The 26658-nt window shown below is 36.1% G+C and overlaps 1 protein-coding gene across 2 annotated transcripts in view; it reads right to left on the bottom strand.

Moving 5' to 3' along the window:
• Positions 1–2533: 2533 nt before the first annotated feature.
• The window catches only part of RHOA (ras homolog family member A), a 56071-nt gene continuing 31946 nt past the window's right edge, over positions 2534–26658 (bottom strand). For both annotated transcript variants that reach the window (XM_051986764.1, XM_051986756.1), the window contains 4 exons: positions 12755–12912; positions 8671–8791; positions 5518–5648; positions 2534–3885 (listed from right to left, as the gene is read on the bottom strand). In XM_051986764.1, coding sequence (XP_051842724.1) covers positions 3712–3885; positions 5518–5648; positions 8671–8791; positions 12755–12910 — 582 coding nt within the window. In that variant the 5' untranslated portion in view covers positions 12911–12912 and the 3' untranslated portion in view covers positions 2534–3711. The remainder of the gene's footprint in view (positions 3886–5517; positions 5649–8670; positions 8792–12754; positions 12913–26658) is intronic.

Below are 26658 nucleotides of genomic sequence, written 5' to 3'. Positions count from 1 at the left end.
AGATACACAATAAGTATACATGACCAAACCGTTATTTTGCTGTACAAAAAGAATTGGACTCTGAAATATAGCCTGTGAAGGAAATCCAAAATGTGGGCAGGCAAAAATATATAGATTGGGAATTCAATGTAATGGTTCCTAGTAATCTTTCAGAGTTCTTTCCCTGGGCGTAGCTGGTTCAGTTCATTACTGCTCCATTGGAACTGATTTGGTTCATCTCATTGCTGAAGATGGCCAGGTGTATCAGAATTGATCATCATATAGTATTGTTGTTGAAGTATATCATGATCTCCTGGCCCTGCTTGATAAAGTGGTTAGTTAACCCTGCTTGGTCTTACCTTAGGATCTTTGAGATTCAGAGTGATGGATCTTCAATCTGCCTCAGGGACAAAGTATTAAGATTTTGACGTTTTGGAGTAAAGTATCCAACTTTACTCTTAGTTCCTATCAAAATCACATTGCTACTGCTAGAGGTTTCAGTGGTATATACCTATTTCTGATTCATTTTTGACCACTTTGGGTTTGTTTGGGCTGATGGTCCCCCTTTCTGTTATCCATTGACATTTCTGTGCAATCTTGGGTTGGAAGGACTCACTTTAGCTTCTCATTAAATGTCTTGATCATTACTCAAGTCTGGTGTGGAGGTTTTTTTGGAGTAGGTATGGGGGGGTATGGAGAACATCAGAAAGCTATTTTGCCCTGTTATGTAACATTTTTTCAGTGATTGGAAGGTAGAGATCAAATATGTAGATAAGAAAGTAGGGATAAATGACACTTAAGTAACAGGATTCAAAAAGACCTTGGCAAACTAAACTATTAGGTTAAATTGAATAAGATGAAATGTCATTAATACTCTGGTTCAAAAATCAACTTTAGGAGTATAAGACAGGGGGAGTTGTGGCAGCTGAAAATTTTAGCATAATAGAATGAAAACCCAATTAGGAGGCTGTTGCAATAGTTCAAACTAATATTGATTAGTAAGATGAGAGACATGAGACATCAAGGTAGAAATGGCAAGACTTGGCAACTGATGGGGAAGAAAGATGAGGTCAATTTTGCACATGAGTCTAACATGCTTATGGGATGAGAAGTTTATATGGAAGACCTTCTCTTCCCCATACTAGATTTAAGACTTCCTACTGGACTACCTTACTTAACTCTATAAGGATAAGGATCATCTTTCTTAATCTAACTCTTTTTGTGACCATTAGTGTTCTGCATACTGCAGGCAATATGTGTGTAAAAAATGTTTGCTGAATTTAAGTATAATTATTCCCTAATCTAAAAGGATTTAAAAGACTCCTCCAAATATGCTATCTTTGGTCTTCATTTCCCATACTCAACAACCACTGGCTGACTAAAGGCATTCTACCCTCGACCCCCTTCCCTTCCAGGGACAACAGTCATAGCAATTCTAATTTTAATCTAGGGCAAGTTAGGCTGATTTACATGCAACTCGTAACACTACAAAGTGCTGCTTTTGGTAATTTCATTTTCTTCCCGTTCTCATATCTTGGGAAGGGTAATACTGTCTCCATACTCCTCAGAAATAAGAACAAGAAAACTCTTAACAGGCTAGCCTTGAAAATAAACCTCAATTTTTTTGTTCCTCTCATAATCTTTATAACAGAGGCCTGACTGCCAGACTGATGGGCTAGATAAATAAAATGAAATTAAATGTGAGAATCTCATCTATTTTGATATCATGGTCTAATTCTGCTATTTTGCCAATTATTAATCATCAGAAACATCATATGTAAGGAACAAATTATAAGGCAAAAAAACCTGTCAAGGTTATGCAGAATCCAAAGTATTTTTTTCTTGAGGAAGCAATAATATTAGTGAGAAGAGGTAAAATGATTATTTCTGTTTAAAGTCCTCTCTCCTCCCTAGTCAACCTTCAAAGGAAAACATGCCCTGTAAATGCTACTCTCAGAATCCATTTTACTTGCTAAAAAGTGGACTCTGGAAAGCAGATCTCAAACTGGGGTCCATACTCAAGTCTTATGAACAATTTTGGCCCTTTCGGGGTTACCTCTTCCACTCCTGTGTATACTGCTGGTTCCAATAAACTGCCACCCAGAAATGTTAATAACCTCTTTACCAATCTTCCTACTTACTCTTTTATTGATCCTTCAATCCTAAATATGCTATATCTAAATTTTAAGTAATCATTCTTAAGTTAATACATTTGGCCCCACTAATTCCACTTTAGGAATTGTTTCCCAGGTCAGGAAGGACCTTCTTCCTTCTATAGTATTTTATTTGCAACTCTAGCCAAGATAGTATGGCTGTTTTCCTACTGCTTTTCTGAATCTCTCCCTCCCCTCTTAACTCCATGAGGACAAGGCTCCTATTTTACTAAGGCTGATTAATACAGGATTCTGGATCCAATAGAGACAATGTTTTTTTTTTTTTAAAGCATAACTAAACCACTGAAGTTAGTCTATCTCAAAGTTTGTCCTGGGACACCCCCCTCACCTGCCACTGTTGGCCTGGAGAGTGAGCGAGACAAATACCAGGATACAGGAAGTTTAGAAAACTGCCTTTATTCTATTAGTAGTTGGAAAAATTAACTGATACAGAAAAAAGTTTAGTCAGCTGGAGAGGAATGAGAAGTTCTTCCAAGGGGGGACTTTGGCCACCAACAAAGAGAATGGGTAGCAAGCTCCCCAAGGAAATTAAGGGGAGTCACCACTTTTAGAGTAAGAAATAAGAAAACATTATATATACCAAGATGCTGCAACTTGAGTTTAGACACCATCACTCGAATTTCTGAACCCATAGCATTGCCTTACAGTGGAACAAATTCCCCATTCACTGGCCCCAGCTCCAGGGGATGAGGTGGACACTGGAGTATGTTGTGTAGAAAAGGAACTGCTAATGGCTGTCATTCACTGGAGAAATTGACAAAAAGGGATTTCAAATGTTTTTCCACTGACTTTATGTTCAAATGTTCTTTAAAAAAAAAAAAAAAACCAAAAAAAACCAAAAAACCCCATAACAAAAACCAAAGAGACCTTCTGTAGAGATAACAAATATCAGTATTAGGAAATCCAATTATACAAAAAAATACTACATCTAAGCTGGGGTAGATATATTTATTTTTTGGTAACATACATTAAGTGGCACTAATTACACAGTAACTCTAAGGTAACTAACATGAAACCACAGAACTGTAGCTTTGCTACAGCTGCATGGGAACTTACTTGTAGCCTATTTGGCTAGGTCCCATTTTCAAATAACTGAATAATACCCCAGAGTTATACCAATAAAAGCCTTATAAGTGGTCCTGCTCTGAAGTGACTCCGTATTTATTCCCCAGAGGGCCCTGCAGCTGACAGCAACAGGACATGTTAGGTATAAAAGTAGTTAAAGCCCAATTCACAAAAGTTATCACCTTTCTCTTTCTAGAAAGAAGCAAGAAGTTAAGAATTCCCTTGAATTAGTGCCAGATGTGCTGGTTGGGAGAATGAAGAAGGTTATTAAGAGTAATGTCAGAGGGACCCTGGTGTGCACAGATGTGTTGGACACAGACTGTCATTAAACAATCATGGTTGGCTTCTAAATACTGGTAGCAAGATGATTTCTGATTTGTAAATCTCTTAAAGTAAATTATAGATAAATGAAAAAGGCCAGTAATCATACACTAAGATTAATAAACAGCACTTCAAAAATTAACCGAGTGAGGGCTTGGGCTTTCCACTGTGTTTACAAGACAAGGCACCCGGATTTTTTCTTTCCACGTCTGGCTTGCAAAGCCGCTCTTGTGGCCATTTCAAAAACCTCCCTCACACCGTCTTTGGTCTTTGCTGAACACTCCATATAACCAAATGCACCAATCCGATTTGCCATATCTCTGCCTTCTTCAGGTTTCACTGGCTCCTGTGGAGAGAAAAGAAACCCTTTTAAGAAAGTAGGAGTGAATTATATGGCCATATCCTGGGAACCATCCACACAAACCATCTACAAAAACTACACTAAATAATTAATATTTATTCTGACCTCTTCATTTCACTTCAAGAGGAAACAATAAAAGTAACAGAGCTAGGACATGATAATCCATATTCTCTGAAACTAGCTAAATTTATGTTTTATACTATAAAATTTGAAAAGATACTATCCTCAGGCACTACTTATGACTATAATCAGCAGAAGGAGCTTCTCTACCAATTTAAGATGGAAAGTAGGGGGAAGTTTTCTAATGCCAATTCCCAGGAGAGCAATAAAACACTAGGCCAGATAAATATCTGTTAAAGGATTCTAATCTCAAAATATCTATCCAGAGACTGAAAACCTGGCTGGCAAATACTGGTCTAAAATACAAATTCTCTCTTGAAAGGGACATATTTGCTTTCTTGAAAGGCTGTTGAGATTTGTGAGAAAAGGCAAATATTATGGATAATAAGGACATCTACCCCAGAGTTCACACCAATAGCCATATGGTCCCTAAATAAACCCAGGACCTCAATGTCTCTTGGGCTGTTGACCCTAAGAGTCAGCTGCTTCAATTCTGGTAGAAGAAAAAGTTCTCATGAGCTCACTTATATACAGTCAAAGGAGAACTAGAATGGACTTTGGAGAACACCAAATCCATCTACTACAACATCCTAATTTGACAGATGAGGAGAAAAAAGCCTAAAGAAATGAAGTTATTTGCTATTGTATATCCAGAGCTGAGATCTCAAAGTGGTGTCTGGTAACTCTTCCTACTTAAAAGCATATGATCTTATTCTGATATACCTAATATTTGATTTCTTGAGCTGAAAATAATCATTTCCTATATTCTTCTCTAAACCACCATTAATATTCATTTTTGGTGAATAGAGTTATTTATTAAAGTGATGGAATCCTTATTTTAAAAGCAAAGCAAAAAGTACTTTCAATTCATCTTCGTAACAGTCAGGAAAATGGAGATTTCTATGAACCTCAATGTCTTTGTTTGAAAGCAGCAGAGTCTAATGGTAGAATGCTGCAACAAAATAGGCTTTGGAGAGATCTGATGCAATCCTTTCACATTTTATAGACGAACAAAAATGAGGCCAGAAGAGAAACACTAAGTGGGCAGCAGAGCCAGAAGTAACTAGTTTGACTCTGTAACACAAAATGTGGATTACTGAATCCATCATTTTGGTTCTGCAGCAGCTACTTAAGGACTCTAGGAAGTTTTTTTCCCTGCTGCCCCTCATCGCGCCCCCCCCCCCCCCAATATCTTTCTGTAACATGGAGGTAATTATTTCTACCTAAGTTAGAGAGTAAAATGGCTGAGATGGAATCGGCAGTCAGATGCCCACTACTTTCAGTCTCAAGCTATTTTTACTTTAAGCTCGGATTTCTGGGGAAGAACACAGAGAAGACCTTCAAAACATTCTTCTCAGTGACACCCAAGCCAAGCTTGTTAGTTGTGAAGAGGTTGAGAAGAGTCTGGGCCAAAGAAAGAGCACACACACAGCTTCCCATATTCTGCATATACAGGGCCCGGCAGTCCACTCCCCTCTTCCCCTCCTGAGGACATGCCTGTTTCATCTTGGCCAGCTCCCTTCTTGTGTGCTCATCATTTCGAAGATCCTTCTTGTTCCCAACCAGGATGATGGGCACATTGGGACAGAAATGCTTCACCTCTGGGGTCCACTTCTCTGGGATGTTTTCTGGAAGAACCAAAAACAAGAATCATGAGGGCATAGAAGTACATAAAAATTACAGAAAGAGCTCTGATTAAAAAGTGTTAAGTATTTGAGGCCAGATTTGAACTCAGATCCTCCTGACTTCAGGGTTGGTGCTCTATCCACTGCATCACTTAGCAGCCCCGAAGCACACTATTCTCTATTAATTTTTTTTTTAATTTTGTCTTTTTGGTCTGTTTCTTCTTTTACAACACGACTAATGTAGAAATTTGTTATTTAAAATTATTTTTAGGAAAGGAAAAAATTTCAAACTCAAAATTTTCTTTTTATTTTGAATACTTATTTTCAAAACACACAGTTTTCAACATTCACCTTTGCAAAACAAACAAACAAAAAAAAAACCTTGTGTCCCAAATACTTTTTTCTCCCTCCTTCCCTTCCAACTTCCTCCCCTAGACAGCAAGTAATCCAATATAGGTTAAACATGTGCAGTTCTTCTATACATATTTCCATAATTATCATGCTGCAGAAGAAAAACCATATTAAAAAGGAAAAAAAGAGAAAGAAAACAACAATTAAAAAGTGAAAACACTAGGCTGAGATCCACGTGCAACTTCATAGTCTCTCTCTGGATGCAAATGGCTCTCTCTTCATCACAAGACCATTGGAACTAGTCTGAATCATCCAATTGTTGAATTGTTGAAAAGAGCCACATCCATCAGAGTTGTTCATCATATAATCTTGTGGTTGCCATATATAATGTTCTCTTGGTTCTACTCACTTCACTTAGCATCGGTTCATGTAAGTCTCTCTGGGCCTTTCTAAAATCATTCGCTGATCGTTTCTTAGAGAACAATAATATCTTACAACATTCATATATCATAATTTAATTCAGCCATTCTCAAACTAATGAGTATCCAATTTCCAGTTTTCTTGCAATTATAAAAAAGGCTGCTACAAACATTTTGCACATGTGGGTCCTTTTCCTTTTTTTAATGATCTCTTTGGGATACAGGCCCAGTAGAGACAATGCTGCTGGATCAAAGAGTATGCACTCTTTGGGCATATGAATTCAAATCCCCGCCTCCCCTAATCAATGTTTTAAATTGTCTTTGTGTGTAATTGGAAAAATAAAATACCATTAAAAAATTTACTAAGTACTTTCCTTACCACGACCCCCAAAACATATCTATAATATCTATAAAAGAACTGAAGAAGGCTATTATGGCAAACGACTCTAGTATTTCTGTCAAAAAAAAAGTACCAGAATGTGGTCACAACTGAAATGAGTCTACTTTTCTCACTAAGACACTTTTACATAGACCTACCTGCCTTTGTGACAATTAAAAGAGACTTTAAAGTTACTTTAAGGCTGGTTTACCAGAGAACCTTACTTGCTCCAATTCACAAATATCCCAGGGCCTTAATTACTTAATTGCAGCCTATGGAGGGACTTTTAAGTTTATCAGGGAAACATGGGCTTTTTATCAATTTAATATAGTCAGATACATTTGAAGGGTGACAACAAGTTTCTATCTTTTGGCAACATCATGGCAATCCTAAAAGAGGTTTAAGTAACTTTAAACACAAATTATTCTTACACCCTAAAACTGAGACATTTACCCAATTGCTAAGACTATTATCATAAGAAGCATATTATGCTACTGGGCCAGAATTCTATTTTGTAGAAGGGAAGTTTTGTCATATCAGAAAATAAGCACCAGCTCACCAATTATTCTCAATGCTATTACTTTAGCATACTAAATAGAAAACATCACAACGCTTCAACTATAGCTAACTTTATTAATATACTGATGTTGGAAAATGAATAGATGCTCCTCAATTGAGGGGATGAATAAATCATGGTATGTGAAATAATGGAATATTTTTTGTAAAATAAAATGAACAAGTTGGTTTTAGAGAGATCTAAAAAGATTTTGCATGAACTGATGCTGAGCTAAAGAAGTAGAATCATGAATACAGTGAACACATTAATAGAAAGATTATGTGATGATTAACTATGACAAATTTAGTTTTTCTCAGTGGTTCAGTGATTCAAGGCAATTCCAATAAACCTTGGATAGAAAATGCCATCTGTAGCCAGAGAGAGAACTACGGCCACTGAATATATATCAACACATGCTATGTTCATTTTCTTTTTCTTCTGTTTCTCCTCCTTTCTTTGTGTTTTTTCCCTTTTGTTCTGATTTTTCTTTTCCAACATGATTCATAAAGAAATGAACATATTAAAAAAGAATGTACATGTATAATCACAAAACAAAACAAAATAGATAGCACTCGAAACTATTATTATGATTATAGAAATCTATTACAATTTCATTAAACAAAATCAGTATTAAGAAGGTTTATGGGCAGAACAACAACAAAAAGTGCTGCTATTTTAAACCAAAAATCTTAAAGAACTAAATTTGTATTTGGAATATACTCCTTTTCCCGGAAAATTTCCCCAAATTTCAAATTTGGAAACAGGGTACTTTTATCTCCTTAGAACTCATGGAAGTTTCCCAAACTGTCATCCTGAGTTTGCTGGCTAGGAGTCTCTCTATGTCATAGTCATAAATTATATATCAGAAAAAAAAGAAAGATTAGAAGAACTAATCCCCAGAACAGAGGATTTTCTCCCTGGGATAAAACAGTAGCTACAAAAACTAGTGTTTCTCAAGATTTAGACATTTTAGATGGCTGAACCTTTATTCTATTCATTGTTGTCTCTATTCGTGGAAATACCTCCTAATTCTCAGCTGAGTGTTTCTAACTTCCACAAACCCTCCCTCACACTGTTGTGCAATCTGGCCCAGATCTTGCCACATGACGCTTTAACTGCTTGGTGCATGCATCTTGTTACTTAGTGATGGGAAATGGATGGGGGATGGACTAGGGTAAGGGTGGGATCCAAATCTAGCACTGCAACTTACTCAACAGGAAGTTACTGTCAAACAAATGAAATTTTATCACTAGATGTACATGTACAGGGCTTGATTATCACTCCTCCACATTTACCCATATACAAAGCATTACGACTTACCTAAACTATCAGGGCTATCGATGGAAAAACACATAAGTATAACATCGGTATCTGGGTAGGAAAGAGGTCTAAGGCGATCATAATCTTCTTGACCAGCTGTGTCCCACAAAGCCAACTCCACCTATATGGAGAAAAAAGGCAGATTATTTAGGTAAGATAATAACCACAACCATAAGAAAGCAGGATGAACATAAAGTACCTACATCTGGACAGAAGAGATTCTTTCAAAAGATGAAAACATCTTGTTGCTTTCAAGATTCACTGCTTCTCTAGGTGTAAAAAGTTTACAGAAGCACCTACATTTTACATAGATGAAAACCTTTATGGAGAAAGAATAAATGGGGTACAGATAGTAAATTGCACACTTATTGAATTCAGGCCCCTTGAATCTAAGATCAATACTTTTATACTATATTGTGCAATCTCCCAAGCTGGGGGTAGAATTGGGCAGGGATTAAACTAAATTTTATATCATTACTGGAGTTTATCCATGACCTTAGTCACTAAACTTTTATGCAGAAGGGGAAGTGGGCAGTCAGAAAGGATAAATATGAACTGCCAAGGAAACTGAATGAACTATAAATAGCAATCTACTGGCTGAAAAGAGGATGAGCCTGTCCAGGAGACACATTTGCACAGAAATTCCAACCTAACCTTTCCTGATACACTCCTGCCAGAAACACTCCAGAATTCTCACTCCCTTCAGTGTCTGTTAGTTGTAGCAGAAATAGGCTAACTTGGAAAGGGGGGAGAGGAGGGAGGGAGAATCTACTGGAAGCTGGTAGAAAAGGCAAAAGGAATCAGAAAGGATCCAATTTTTCCCATTTAAGGATAAGGCTAAACCACAGTTATGAATCTGTGGAGTTCATCAGATGAAGGAACATGGATTATTTTGTATCTCATCTATCAGAGAAGATGCTATTTCAATAACATTATTTATAGGTTATATTCACAGAAGATAGTCCTATCAAATCTTGCTATTTCCAATTTGTAAAGGTTTATTAGCTGTGGCAAAGGATGAAACTGATGTATAAGACCTGTGCAACACCAAAAAAGTGGGAAGGAATAAACATTTAGTATCTAACTGATTCTCATGATCCTATAAAAACAGAAACTATTATTATTATAATTTTACACTCGAAGAAAATAAAACAGAGAAAGGTTAAATGATCTGTGTACAGTCACAACGCTCTATTAAGTGACCAACACTGGATTTTAAACTCTTGTCTTACTGACACCAGGCCTAATGTCTTATACACTGTCCAGCCTGGCTGTCTGAGTTAATCCTTAGGCACTTAGGTCATCTAGCTCAAGACCCACAACCTCTGTGTATTCAGCTGTCACAGAAGAAGCAACACTCCCCTGTTCCTCATCAACTGGCAAACAGTATCAAACAGCCAATGCTACTGAGCGCTGTAAGGTTTGTAAAGCACTTTTTGTGCTTTTTGCATGCCTGAGCCTCATCTCACAGGGTTATCCCTGTGAGATGAATAATGCAAACACAATTTCTATTTTATAGACATGAAGCCTGAGCTCTAAGTAGTTAAATAAATGATTCACCTACTGATAGGACCAGCAGTGGACATGGCTCTGGGCCTACTCTCCTTTAAACCATTACTTCTCTTCTCTTTCCCCACCTCCCCCAGGACAGCCCTCTTTTAAAGACCAGCACCTGCAATGAAAGGGCATCCCCCTCTCACCTCTGAACAGTCAGAGGACAGGAAGGTTTTTCTTTCTACTCTAAGGTAGCTCAACATTTGTTGCTCCAGCAGAATCTGTCCTGCCCCCAGGACAACTCCACTCCTTCTCCTCTACAGGGAGTGTGGACACTTATTAGGGAGTAGGAGAAAGATGAAGACCAAGGCCCAGCTTCTCAACCTTTGGAGGGTGGGAAAATTAGACTTTATCCCTTACACCTTTTCCCATAATGATGGGGAGCACTACGCAAAGTGGTCAATGATAAAGGTCATTAGGGAAGACTACAGAATAAGACAATCCTGGGCCTCATTTTGCTTTTTTTATAAACCAAGAAATTTATATTTTTCAAGGTCCTTTCTAGTTGAGCAATGATATACAGGACATATTGCAATTCATTCAAAAATAGTGATCACCTGGAAAATCTAAGCTGCATCTTCAATTATCACTCAAGCAACAAATCATAACTTTCATATAAACATATTTATATGGTAATGGAAGTGAAGCAAGAGATATACCTTACCCCAAACAGCTGTTGAATCACAGAATGTATTCTAAAAAAGGACCATTAGACTGCTGAACTATCAGCTATACATGTGGTCATATCTGTAGCACCCTACTTTAGTGGACTATTTGTGAGCACCAAGTAAGAATATTCATGTAAAAGTGCTTTGCAAAATGTAACATACAGCTTGTTATTATATAGTGTATATCCATTTCCATTTAAAAAGCTTTACAAAAGAGCCTGTTTGGTACTGTGTAAATAAATAACCTGCTTGGTGTATTTGGAGTTAAGAGGAGTCAAGTTAAATCTTGACTAGTTTGTATGAATGCACTTTAAAGGGAACTTGGAAGGAGAGAACAATTCTTCCCTTCCCAAAAGAGTATTTCACTTCTTCATGTAAACCGACAACACTAATAAGAAAAGCCTTCATACCAGAAAACAGAGTTGATGAATTTTTGTTAGGACTTCTCAGTCTGTTTCTCTGGTGATATTGTCCTCTTTCGACTTAAACCTGGCATAGCTCCACAAAGGGCATGACCTTTTCTGCTGTTCTAGTCACTGCCACCTGTCACAGTCATTAACTATCTTAACCCATGGATGTCTCTTCTTCCCATAATATGTTGCCTTCCGCTCCCCTGTCCCCTCCCCCTATTTAACATTTCTCAATCAAAAAAGTTGAGCTCCCCTGGAGTTTATGTTTTTGGGGAAAAAAATGGTAACAATTCTAGACTGCCCCACAGGAAAAAAGATGTTGCCAATGTACAGACATTAAACTCATGGATCTCTGTAGTTCGGGAGTGATCTTCATATCTCAGGATGATGAGAAATATTAGATGGGTAGTATGAGGATGGGGGAAGGGAAGAGAAGAAATGTGATGTAGTTTAAGAGTACTGATAAAGAAGAACTATATTTATGTTCTTGCTATATGAATTAGGGAACCTCATTTTTTCTTCCCTGGGTCTCACATTTATAAAATGAAGATATAACTCTTTAGTAATTACTTAGTACTCGTTCTTGGCATATAACCATTAATTACCCCAAATTGTTTTTCATACAGCCCGTTAGGATGGGTTGTATGAAAAACGATTTGGGGTAATTTTTAAGATGTTACATAAAATTGAGCTTTTTAGACAAAATGAACTGAGAAGTCACAATCAAGTTCTTTCACAGTGACTAGTACATAAAAACTGGAGGAAAAGCATTTCTAAATTACTACCATCTGAAATTGGCTAGATGTCTATTGCCCATCTACTAATAAGAGTTCCAGGACCATGGTATTTTTAAACAGTAAAAAAACAGAAAATCGTGGTCCAGGGTGTGCTAAATAGTTCTCTTGCATATTGTAAGGTAGGATTCTCTTTTATTGTATTTCAGATAATAGTTTCAGCATGTGGCATACGAATCCTAGGCCTGAATCTAAGAATGGTATGATGAGCCAGGAAATATATCTAAATTGTGGATTGAATGAGAGATTATCTTGGTATAAAGAACTTCCTTCGAATCCTTATTTGTTGACAAAGGCCAAGATCAGGAATAAATTTAAGGAGCCTTCTGTTTGAGAGGATTCATGGTATACTTTTGTCACAAATTGGAGGAATAGATTGGATTGTATGAAAGGATCTAGGATAAATTAAGATTTTTTTCTTTTACTATCACTTTGCCATTGAAAGCTATCTGCTTAGGCTATCTTGTTAACAAACCTAGACAGGGCCAACAGGGGATTAATAAAAGAGATGAAATGTTACCTTTTAATACCATTTACCTTCTCCAAAGAACCTTGTTCTAAGGCCAGCAAATATACTTTAAGATTACATATTTTCCTACTATTTTTATGTATGACAAAATGGGAAATATACAACAGCTTTCATAGAATGTCCACTTACCTGTTTTCCATCCACTTCAATATCTGCTACATAATTTTCAAACACCGTGGGCACATAAACTTCAGGGAATTGGTCTTTGCTAAATACAATCAGCAAGCATGTCTTCCCACATGCACCATCACCAACTATAACCAACTTTTTTCGGATGGCGGCCATAGCTGGAAAATAAGAAGAGGAGAAATTTGTTACAAAAGTACATTTACACTTAGCATATGTGAATACATGATTTTCTTGGGCATGCAGGTAGATAAAACAGAAATGCAAAAAAATGCAATTCTTACAGGTACCCCTGGGACTTGTTACTTGTCCAGAAATATCTACATTTCCAGACTGATTGAAAAGAAATTTTATCAATGAATAGTCAACATTATATAGTTAATTTAGGACTAGAACAGATTTCTGAATTGAGGAAATAGAGAAACACAATTCAATTCCTTCTTGCTTCTATTCAGAACCACCCTCATTAAATTAAAAAAAATTATTACATCTTTATTTACAAAACATACATAATGGAAATTTTTTCAACATTTGACCACCCTTGCAAACCCTTCTGTTCCAAATTTTCCCCTCCTTCCCCCACCTCTCCCCTAGATGGCATGAAGTCTAATACATGTTAAACATGTTAAATTATATGAAGGACCCTCATTGCTGGTGTTCACACATGTCTGACTGAGCCCCCAAGTGAGGTTCTTTTGGCAAAATTATTGGAATGGTCTGCCACTAATTTGCTCCATAGATGAAGAAATTGAGGGGATGTTAAGTGACTTGCCCAGGGTCACATAGCTAAAAAGTGCTCGAGGCTGGATTTGAACTCGGAAAGATTAGTCTGACTTCAGGCCTGACACACTCTATTTTATTGTACTGCTTAGCTGTCCTCAACCCTTTTAGGAGTAGGACATATGAAATTCACTTTCTAACCTAAAGCCACTTCTTTTCCAATCAATAGTGACAATATATATGGCAGCTAGGTGATGCTGTGAATAATGAGAGTAACAGATGTGCTCCCTTGCACAAGTCACTTAACCCATTTGCCTCAGCTTCCTCACTGTAAAATAGGAATAAGAGCACAATGAAATATTAAGGAATCTGCAAAGCAAATTTTGCTTTGTCTGACAGGAGTATATAAATGTTAGCCATCAATGCATTTTATAGCTCCTTTTCCAGTTCTTAACTGAAATGTGGCATAAATAATGCCAATAATATTTTATAAAAAGTCAGATCAAGAAGGTGGAAAAAGGCTTGAGATTTATGAAACTGAGATTATCTGCTGCCCTGATTTTATGAAAGTATACAAAGTCAGGCCAGACTATTCATCATCTAGTTGGTTCCTTTCTCCTAAACATTTCCCAAGGTGGTTCTTAGGAATGAGGGTGATGTTTGAGAAAAAGAGAAGAAAAGAAAAGGCTATGATGAAACTGACACCTTGAAGACCTCAGTTCTTTCCAATCAAGTTGAATATTATAACATCTATAAAAGACTGAAATAATATGTTATTAGGGACTATAGTACAGTGGAAAGAACCCTGAATATATAGTCAGAAAGAAAAGCCTAGGTTTAAATTTTAGCTGTGATATCGACTAGCTGTGGTAACACAGGAAAGAATAACCCCAGTTTGTCTACTGATAAAATGAAATTATACTAACTTCACAGGATCTTTTTGTGAGGCTTATGTGAGATAATATATTCAAAACCCTAAATAAATATCAACTACTATGCAGGGCTGCCTAAATTGAAATACATGAGACTAGAATAGAAATGACATACTGTTCTAATAAAAATCACTCACAGCAGGATCTCCAAGTATCAGCTGAAAGCCTACTTAATTTTTTTGACTTGCATTTCATACATTGTGCTGGGGAGGAGGAGAAAGAAGGTAAGAGGGGAAAGGACATCTTTCAAAGTCTCTAGACGTATGGTAACAGATATGATAAAAGCCACACTCAGAACTCTAGAGTCCAGCCTGCTTCTAATAATAACAAGCTGTGTGGGCTATAGGCAGATGATTTCTCTCTAAAACTATAATTCCTTCCTTAAAACACTTCTAATGGAACTGATTTCATAAGGAGTTAAAAAGAAAGCATTTTATGTGAATTAGAAAGATCCTATCTCAAGGGTAGGCAACCCCCCCAATATTGATTTGATTCCCTAGACAGAGTCATACTTTCTTAAGGAAAATTTAGAGTCACTTAGTATGGTTTTGAAATTATTCTAGCACCAAGAACATAAACCATTCCCCAATTGATATGAACAATTTTCAGATGACAAAATTAAAGCCATTTATAGATATGTGGAAAAAAAGTTCTAAATCACTATTGATATTGAGAAATACAAATTAAAATAATTCTGAGGTACCACCTCACATCTCTCAGATTGGCTAAGATAACAAGAAAAGACAACAATAAATGTTGGAGGGGATGTAGGAAAACCGGGACACTAATGCATTGTTGGTGGAATTGTAAATTGATCCAACCATTCTGGAGAGTAATCTGGAACTATATTTAAGGGCTATCAAACTGTACATACCCTTTGACCCAGCAATGCCATTACTGGGTCTGTATCTCAAGGAAATCGTAAAGAAGAGAAAAGGATTTCACATGTGCAAAAATGTTTGTAGCAGCCCTTTTTTTTTTTTTTTTTTTTGGTGTGTGTGTGTGTGTGTGTGTGTGGTAGCAAAAAATTGGAAAATTAGTAAATGACCTTCAATTGGGGAATGGCTGAACAAGTTATGGTACAAGAAGATAATAGAATGTAATTGTTCTATAAAAAATGATGAACAAGCTGATTTTACAAAAGCCTGGAAAATTTTACATGAACTGATGCTGAGCAAAACAAGCAGAACCAGAAATACACTGTATACAATAACAGCATTGAATATACAATAATTAACTATTAAAGACTTCACTTTTCTCAGTGGTTCAGTGATCCAAAGCAATCTTAAGACTTTGGACAGAAGATGCCATCTGGATCCAAAAAAAGAGCTAATAAGACTGAATATTTATAGCAGCTCTTTTCTCTGGGCAAAAAATTGGAAATTGAGGGGATGCCTATCAAGTGGGGAATGGATAAATAAATTGTGTTAAGTGGTTGTGATGGAATACTATTGTTATATAAAAATTTGCAAGATATTCTCAGAAAAACTTGGAAAGTCTTCCATGAGTTCATGCAAAATGACATGTGTTGTGTACAAAGGAATAGCAATGATGTGGGATGATCAGATGTGAATGACTTTGCTATCCTCAGCAATAAAATGATCAAAGTCTACTTTGAAGGACTTATGATGAAAAATGTTATCCATACCAGAGAAAGAATTGATTACAACTGATTGTGTCTTAAAACAGATTGAATCATACTTTTTTTACAGTTTATTTTTCTTAAGTTCTTTTCTTTTTTTTGCTGAGGCAATTGGGGTTAAGCAACTTGTCCAGGGTCACACATCTAGGAAGTGTTAAGTGTCTGAGACCAGATTTGAACTCGAGTCCTCCTGACTTCAGGGCTGGTACTCTATCCATTGTGCCACCTAGATGCCCCAGGATTCTTCTTTAATGCTAGTGACATTCATTTTGTTGATGCAAAAAGTTTTCAATTTTATGTGATCAATATTATCTAATTTACTTCCTGTGCAGCTGTGTCCTAACCTGTTTGATATTAAGAGCGAAGATCTTTGATTTTCAATTCACTCATTTATTTTAAATTTATTGAGGAATAAGACATAAAATGCTGGCCTACTTAATTTTTCCAGAATGCTTTTAGTCTTTCCAGCAATTTTTGTCAAATAGGGAGTTCTTTCTAGGTAATCCTGTATTTAGATCTATTCAACACTGGAATTATTGAATACTACTCTTTGCTTATTCTTCCTTGTCCACTTAAGTCTGTTCTACTGATCTACTTTCCTACTTACTAAGCAATACTTAATAGTTTTGAAGATTATATGTAGTCTTAGGGCTGGAGGTTTATTTCCTCCCTCTACTCTTTCTTTTAAAATCATTTTTCTTACCACCTTCTTCTGTGACAAGTAAGATTAAGCACCATTCTTCACTATTACAATTTTTAAAAACCCTTTAAAACAAATGTTGCTAACTCAAATCTTACAGGATAAATTTGCTTTTATTCTCATTTATGTCAAGACACCATATGACATAGTAAAGAGTTCATCTGTATTGTTTTATTCAGAATCAATAAAAACAGAGCCTTTTATTGAAAACAAAAGCCCAATTCCAAACACAATTTCAACTGGAGAAAAGTGAAAATGCTAACAGTACAAACCTCTAGGCAACTGTTTTGAAGAGCACCTAAATACTGAGAAGTAGACCACTATTCTAGTTACAGGCTTAAGTAGGAACAAAGGAAAACTTCATAGTTAGGTGGATTCTGGACAACATAGGCGTGAAAAGAATATCATATGAAAATAGAGACATTATAAGACAGATAACAGAAGACAAAAGACTTGCCATTTTTCCTCTTTCTGCTTTTACAGAATCTCTTCACTATGCTATTACCTAATTTTTTTCAAACATGGCTGCTTGCCAGTTTGAGAAAGGAAACCATCTCAAGCTCTCCCCGCACAGCTTGGGTCAGATGACTCATTTTCCTGAAGGGTTTTACTGAGGATATTTCCAAAGTCCGTCTAGCTTGTCTAAGAGTTAACTGCAACAGCTTTTCTCAAGGAGTTTCATTCCATTATCACTCATAGTTTCAACAAATTTCTTTACTAGTGACCTGGAAGAGTACTATAAATTTAAACCCCCCCCAAAATTTTGAGTTTCTTCAAGATAGGCAATTATAAAAACCATTATAATACTTGGTATCAGAACAACCACTGATCAGGCCAATGGAAATAAACAATTCAAATTCTGCTTCTAGTTCACAGCAAAGGTATGATCAAAACAGGATAATGAAATCTTCCTGTTTGTACTTTTACTTTACTTCCCCTCCCTCTCCCCCGGCCCTCTGTCGAGACAGTTGGGGTTAAGTGACTTGCCCAGGGTCACACAGCTAGGAAGGGTTTAAGTGCCTGAGGCCAGCATTGAACTCAAGTCCTTCAGATTCCAGGGTCAGTGCTCTAACTTTTTAAGAATTCTGCCTCTAGAATTAGATAGACTACAAAAGGTCCCATAGATAACTGACATTTTTTGGTTCTTTCAGATTTAAAATCTGGGTTTGAGACTTAGGTCTCCTACTATGTCATTTAACTTCTCTGAAACTGATTAGAAATCTAATTTGTCAGTGAAGTTCCTCTTTCAAGCTCCTATCTTTGATACGATATTGTTGCAACTTCACATTTGACTTGACCTAATGCTTTCACATACTTTTCAATTAATTTTTGCAAATATTTATCTGAATTTTTCATTAGACATATCAATCAAAGAATCCCAAGCCCATGTTCTCTATAGGACATTGTGCCTCTCTGGGCTATTTCATCTATAAATCTAAATCCATCTTCTACCTGTGTGACAGAAGTTCTGCTGGCCAACAGCTACTTCCCCCAAACCCTTAACTAATCCATCTTTCTCAAATCTGAATGGAGCAGTTTTGGAATAGCAAACTGGAAGAATCTTTTTGGAGAATTATCTGATAGTACAAAGAAAATATTGGACAGAGAAGTTGTTTTGGTTTTTTAAAATACCTTTGATGTAATGATACAGTTCAGGGTCTCTTATGGGGCAATCTTATGGGCCCAAACTATTATGAGTAATGTAATAGAGGAAGGGGGAAAAAGAGATGAGTTGTTGAACCATTGACCTCCTTTAATGTCTCTTTCACTTTCCTGCAAATCTTGTGCTTACTGGATACCATGAAATCTTTCACTTTCTGACCTTATATTTTTCACACTTCTTAAACATACATAGAATATCTCTGACCAAATCTCTCCACCTAATTATTATTTTCCTTTCAAAATTTAGTATTCAATTAGTTGCCCTTTCATTAGGGTTTTATAATATTCAATCAGTCATTAGTTATGAAAATCTGGCTATCTTCACACAGTTCAGCTGTGATGCTATACTGGGGTAGGGATAGAGTATATTTAAGTGATCATACGGTGTCAGAAACCTTCTATTATTTACTCAATGGTTAATCTCATTTTCAATTTTTAAAGTGGCTTATAAAATTTAGAAGACTATGAAACTAATGTTGCTATGATACATATTTTATACTACCAAAATATACCTCTTGTCTACAATTACAATCTCAAATATCTACAGAGATTCAAAGACCAGCAAGCAATGACTATGAAAATGACAAGATACCAGTATCACAGCTATGAAAAGAAAACTACTCCAAAAGTCCTAGATTCTCATCTTATTTCCTGATTCCTAGATGGGAGCAGAAATTAAAATGTAAGATGATAAAATAAAGGCTATCTCTACACAGGAAAACTAAATTTATCTAGCTTAAAAAGATTTGTCCATGAGTTTGGGGAAATACACACACACACACACACACACACACACACACACACACACACACACACACACACACACACACACAAATAACTTCAGTCTACTGTTGCTTACACCCACATCATTATGAGTCCTGGGAGAAACAAGTAGCCATCTTCCCACTCACTTCCTGTCTCCCTCTGTTCCCAGATGCAGCTGCTTCAGAGAACACAGGAAAAGGAGAGGAATCGTTAACTAACAAGGAAATGTGAGATATACTCGTCTTGCTTCATTTCTAATCTCTCCTAAATCCCTGGGGATCGAGGTCTTAATCTTTGCCGCTGTTTAGGATTGAGACCATTATTCAAGTCAGTTAAGAACAATTTCTAGGAGCAAGAAAAAAGCTACCTGCCCAATAATTTTCTTTATATACCTAGATTTCACTCCTTTTTTTTGTCTGACCTCTCCCAGAGGGAAAAAGAGGTATAAAAAATTTTAAATCAGTCAACACATCAAACAAAAATAATTTAACATTAAATGTAATGTTCTATATCAAGGTCTACAAATAGAGTACAGGGAAATGTCTTCTAGTCCCTTTTTTGGGAAGGCCAAGCTTGTTCTTTATAATTTTATGGTTCAGTTAAGATTGTGGTTTTACTCTTCATATTTTCATAGCTGATGTCCCTGTGTACACTCCTGGTTCTCCTTATCTCATTTTGGTCAGTTACACAAATCTTTCCATACTTCTCTTTGGGTTTATCATCTTCATTCCTTACAGCTCCCCAATGATTTAAAATTCACTATATTTTATGACATGGCTCAACAATAGAGTTATTAGGTCATCTTGGCACTAAGTAATTTCATCAGAGCGGTTTTCAGAACAATCGACTTTAAAGCTATAGATATTTTCACAAGATTATGTGATGAAGTCAGGAGGACTTGAGTTCAAATCTCACCTTAGACACAAACACTTCCTGGCTGTGTGACCCTGAGTAAGTCACTTAACCCCAACTGCCTCCCTCCACCCTCAAAAAAGATTGTGATGATTTCTTTTCAACAACATGGTGATTCAAGGCAATTACAATAGACTCGGGATAGAAAATGCCATCCACATACAATGAGGAGTATGGATTGAAGCATAACATTTTTTACTTTTTGTTTGCTTTTTCTTCCTCATTTTTTTTCTTTTGGCCTGATTTTTCTTGTATAATGTGACAAATATGGAAATATTTAAACTATATCAGATTACTTGTTATCTTGAGGAAGGAGTGAGGTAAGGGAAGGAGAAAGAAAAATTTGGAACACAAAGCCTTACAAGAAATGAAAGTGGAGATCTTTACATGTGTTTGGAAAATAAAATATTGAAAAAATTAAAAACCCTACTTGCGTCCACAATTTGAAGTCACAGTTCTGGAAAAGACTTTAATGCCATTACAGATATTCAATGTTCAGTGTCTGGGGCCAAATTTGAATTCAAGTCCCCCTGATTCCAGGGCCAGTACTCTTATCTACTGTGCCATCTAAATTTTTTCTGCACTCTTCACATCAATTCTTTATTCATTATTTCATAAAGGTCTTTCCAGATTTCTCTGTATGTCTTATCCTTGTTGGTTGAATACAGTATTTACATTCCATTAATGTACTACGATTTCCAGTTGACACTTAAACTGTTTAAGTTTACATATGATGTTGCTATAAAAGCAAACAGATTTTTTGAAAAGTATTCCCACTCAAAGTAGTATCATTACATCAAAGGTATTAAAAAAAACCAAAACAACTTCTCTGTCCAATATTTTCTTTGTACTGTCAGATAGTTCTCCAAAAAGATTCTTCCAGTTTGCTATTCCAAAACTGCTCCATTCAGATTTGAGAAAGGTGGGTTAGTTAAAGGTTTGGGGGAAGTAGCTGTTGACCAGCAGAACTTCTGTCCCACAGGTAGAAGATGGATTTAGATTTATCAATGAAATAGCCCAGAGAGGCACAATGTCATATTCAGGTCATGTATCTTCTGGAATACTTACATGTCTCTACCTTAAAGGGTGGTTGTGCCAGCACTCTCACCCCAGCTATATGTAAAAACATTTTTTTGAGGGTACATATTTCCATATGTATCATATTGGGAGGAAAAAAAAATTACAACAAAAGAGAACAATCATAAGGAAAAAAAAGGTGAATATAGTATGTGTTGATCTACATTCAGTCTCCATAGTTCTCTTTCTGGAAGTGGATGGCATTTTCTATCCAAAGTTTATTAGGATTACCTTGGATCACTGAACTGAGAAGAATTAAGTCTGATCATTGCACAATCCTACAATGTTTTTCTGTTCTGCTTGCTTCACTTCATGTAAATCTTTCTAGGCCTTTCTAAAATCAGCCTGTTCATTACTTTCATGTATCATAACTTATTCAACCATTCCTCAATAGATGGGCATCTACTTATTTTCCAATTTCTTGCCAGCACAAAAAGGGCTTCTACCATTTTGCACATATATGGATTCTTTCCCCTCTTTTTTGATTTCTTTGGAATACAGACCCAGTTGTGTGCGTTTGCCAGCATTCTATAGTATACAGTGAGTGCTACATAATTATGTGCATGTGTACATGAACATAATTGTGTACATGAATCTGTACAGTATAGCAGAGATGTAATGTGATGTGAATGAAGGTCTCAAAATCAGTGCTTTGCTATTACATTCCAGATCAGATTGCAATCTGGACAGAGGCTTTCACCAAACCTTTCCAGAAAATCCTTAGAAGATTGTGATGACTAATTTGGGTGTTAGGATGAGACTAGAAGCAAATGTCCTCTAGCTCTCTTTGAAAGCCCTCTGCTTTCAAAAAACTAGATTAAGTTAGAATGCCAAGGGCTGGAGTCAGAAGACTCATTTTCATGAGTTCAACTCTGGCCTCAGACACTTACCAGCTAAATAATCCTGGCAAGTCACTTAACCCTTAGTTCCTCTCATCTTTAAGATAAGCTGGAGAATGAACTCACAAACCACTCTATCTCTGCCAAGAAAATGCCAAATGGAAGTCATATACAGTTAGACATGACTAAAAAGACTGAACCACAACAAAGCTCTTTTTAGGTACCATGCTAACCCCTTAAGATGGCTCTTTGGAAAATTGGGGTCCTTAGACATGTTGATAATGTGGTTTAGATGAGAGATTCCATTTGGAGTCATGGAATTCTGGTTCTGTCACTCATAATTTGCACAGCCAGAAACAAACCATTTGAACCATTTTGTTTCTCAAGTTTCCTCAAGAAGTTTCCTTCCAGTCCTACATATGATTAGATTCCATGGATTCAAATATTAGTGTTCTTTTACAGAGGCATCATTATTAAAACAACACCAAATACAGCTGTTCTTGATAGCATTTTTTTGTCCATGCATTTCAAAGAAACAAACAGTAGTCTCCATTCTCCTGCCTCTAATATTATAGTATATGCCAGGAGAATTGCCACAAAGGGAAATAACATAAAAAAATTTTTAGGCTGTAAAACGTTTGATTAAGAGTACATAAGGTCAATGCTTTGTCCATAAATACAAAGGAGAAAACTCAAAATTTTTACTCTGGATGATGTCTTTACCCACAAGGAAAAATGATCACTTCTCCAAATAAGATTAGAAGGTGGATGGTGCTCAACTTAGCTATTATTAGGGAGGGAGGGATGGATGTACACTTTGACTAACCGCTTAAGCATGGAAAATCAATGCGCCAAAGTTGAACAGCTTAGACAACAGCCATGCTCTGTACGAAAACTTCAGATGATTACCAGAGACCAGTCAAATCACAAGCACAACCTTTAAATTAAAATAATGGACATGGAGATTTGCTTTGCGTATATTTTTTATAAAATGGAGAAAAGAACTTCAGTAGTGTTCTTTATCAAATAGACCACTTTTCACTGATTTATAAAAACTATCTTCAAAGTCAGTTTTTTAAAAATTTAGATCAATAGCTTAACTGCCTTTATTCCTTGCAATATACTGCGTACATACACATACCTTATAATTTTTAATTGCACAAACCTCAAATGCATTTACATACCCAAGATAATAATTGGAAAACTTCATTGAAAGTCACCTATTGCCAGAGTCAGGTGGAACTCTGGTAAACACTGTATACATTAAAGAGAAAACAGGGGGAAAAGAACACTGATTAGTCAACAGGGGCAAGAGCACCTGGGTTCAAATATCATTTTTGATACTCTCTACCTGTGATGCTTAAGATGTTTAACAGGTATCAGCCTCAGTTTCTTCATTTGTAAAATAAGAGGTTTGATGTCCAAAGTCCCTTCTAATTCTATGATGGTACTTAATGCTTACTGTTCAGTGAGGTTACTACTACTAACAAAATGAATTAATTAGGATCCAAAAAAGCAAGGACATACCACAAAAAGAAAAACGACATTCCAATGGTCTGGCTTCTTCCAAGTTAGATGTATAATATTCTTTTCTTGGTTGATTGGTGATGTAAAGTGAAATGAATGTAGTGGTATGGGGCTTTTCTTTGACATAGGCCCTCCCTGCCAAGTTATCAGTATCTGACACCTTTTCTCTTCCCAATGTCTCCTTTTGTATCCTAGTCTCCTTGTGTTATGAAAGCTCCACATCAATCACAATGGTTGAAAGCAAGTTAAAAAAAAAAAAAATGGGACCACACTGGTCTTTTTTTTTTTTAAATGTCTTATGAATTTGGTTGAATTTTTTAAAGGCCTTATGTATTGTTGACCAGGTGGAGAATATGGTCAGTTTTCCACCCAGGCTCACCATGGCCAATTTAGAATTCAATACTTTAACAGTACAAAGATGAACAAAATGGCTATCTATAAGAATCCTAGTCAAGTTTCAGTTTTTTCATCTGTAAACACAGTGCCTACCCTAGGGAGATAAACTAGACCATCTCTACAATTCCTCCTAATGATAAAATCATTCCAGGACCCTAATTCACAGATGGTATCAGCAACATTTCTGCACATCTGACTGATATGGAAAACAATGATAATGCTCACAATTGCACTCCTTGAAGATTCTTTTAAGGAAAAGAAAAGAAAGATATGAGCTAAAGACTACCATCCAAAGAAACCAACACTACATGTGTTGTGATTTTTTTACCTGAGAGACATTAGTTATGTAGGACTTAAGAAATAGTTGTTTTGGAAATGAAATGTGACATATGGATTAGATGCCATCTAGGAAGGGGGGGAGAGGGGGAAGGAGTGGAACACAAGGTTTTGCAAGAGTCAACGGTGAAAAATGATCCTTGCATGTGTTTTGAAAATAAAAAGCTTCAATTAAAAAAAATAGAAATGAAATGTGAGTTTGCCAATGAAATAGTTGAGATCCCATACATTAAGACTGCTACTGGCAAAGGAAGCCTAATAGCTCGCCTAAAAACAATTACATTTTATGATGTAAATACCCCAGAGGTACATTTTATACTAATATGTCTTGTCTTACAAGAATATACTTTGGACAATCCCATATGAATGGCAAGAAGCAGCTGATGCTTAATATTTAACTGATAACTGCTTTGGCTGAAAGTGCATATACACCACTGGGAACATTATAGTAGCATATATATTCAAAAGAAAAAGGGTTAAGTAAAGGCCAAAATATCATGTAATTGTCAGGGGGAAAATGACAAACTAGTGGGGGGAAAATGGTTTTGAGAAAGCTACGGTTAGATATTGGAGAATTCTAACCAAAGGATAGTTGGATTTAAATTAGCCAAATGTGTTTTGTTTTAGCGAATGTAAATCAAATAGGATCTCAAACATTTAAAGTGAGTCTGTTCTTCACCAGTCAAAGATTACTACTATAGAGCAAACTTACTTATAGTTCATAGCTACTTGTATATATCAATCCCAAACCAATCTCATACAGCTTTGGTCCACACACTTAAGTTTCACAGGAATTAATATTGCTCACAATTACTTCTTAATTTCTAGGATAGACTGTAGGGAATTGGAAAATTAACCACATATTTACTTCTAGCTCTGATTAATATGCTTGCAATATTCTTAAAATCAAACCAATCCTCTAACAGTAAATGACTATTTAAGAAAGCACCTTTTGTTGGAATCCTTACTAACTGCTAACTAATTAGAGTTGATCTAATCTTACAAGAAGATGTTTTGGGCAGAACCTGAAACAAGGTACTAAGTAGAACTAATTAATACAAGGCTTGTGTTCACACCTTTACTCATTGGAGTTCAATGAGTTCACACCTCCCTTGAAGCTCTTTGGGCCAGAGAGCACTATGGGAGAAAATCCACAATCCCTCTCTTGAAGAAGCACAAATAGAGCTTCAATGGGCCAGTCAAAGAAGTTCTTCAGAGTGAAGAAGCTACAAGTCGAGATTTCACCGGAATGACATGAAGAGTGGAGCTGGCTGGAGGCTGAAGAAAGCAGAGGCAGAGGCTGAAGGACAAAACCTTTGGATTTGGCGACATTCGGAGAGAGCTCTTGGAACCAAGCAGAGAGATAGGCCTCTAAGCTAACCGGGCTATATTGGAGATAATAAAAGATCTGAACTTTTATCACCTGGCAGCGTTTTGAGAAGAAAAAGCTCACCACACCTTTAATGTAAGAGTATTCTTTCAAAATTTTTTTTTTTGGCTTATAAGTAAGAGTTACTGCCAGACTCAGAAGTCTATAAAAATTTGTCATAATTTTTAGAACCATAAATTGCCTATGTATGAATCAATTAATTTTTAAAATTAATTATCCCCCTCAAAATTCACTGTGGATAAATATTGAGATGAATATAAAGTCTCTGACCTAAAAGTATAGGGCCTCCTAGTTATAAGCATTTTATACTTTTTGAAAGAGATTCCACTAATGGGCACATATTTTCCCTCATGGAGGGCAAAGTCAAAAAGGAGATTCTACATGCAGAACAAATTTTTTTGGGGCAGAAAAGAAACAAAAACAAAGTAAATGCCCATTAATTTGGGAATAGTTAACAAGCTCAGCTATGATTTTATACCCATTAAAGGATAAGAATTTTTTTTGCCTTTTTTTTTTTTTTTAAATCTTTAACACAATACAGTGCCTGGAATATAATAAATGCATAATAAAACTTGTGTTTTTTGTTTTATCTGCTAAATGCAATTGATGTATAGGTTAGTTTTGCCTTTTCTTTCTTTCTTTTCTTTTCTTATAAGGCTGGACTCATGAAGAAGGGAAAAAAGAGAGAGATTCAGCTAGATGAATCCTGATAATGTAGTTCATATTTTTTAGGAACTGTTTTCCCTCCCCCCAACTTCCATACGCCACCACTTTACTTTTCCAGGGATGTCCATCCTTCTTAGGATGTACCTAATTAATTCATTGGTACAGCACCCATACTTCACAGTAAGCATAAAGTACTATCATAGAGCTAGAAAGAGCTTTGAAGATAAAACCCCCTTATTTGACAGATGAAGAAACTGAGGTTGATACCTGTTAAAATGGGTCTTATGAAATATAAAAAGGTTTGTTGTGACAACATTTTTACATGATTTGAAATAAAAACTTA

This window comes from Antechinus flavipes, chromosome 1, assembly GCF_016432865.1.
Source record: "Antechinus flavipes isolate AdamAnt ecotype Samford, QLD, Australia chromosome 1, AdamAnt_v2, whole genome shotgun sequence".
In the NCBI taxonomy this organism is placed as follows: Eukaryota; Metazoa; Chordata; class Mammalia; order Dasyuromorphia; family Dasyuridae; genus Antechinus; species Antechinus flavipes.
Note: the sequence above shows the minus strand (reverse complement) of the source record. Positions and strands in the feature narration are given on the sequence as shown.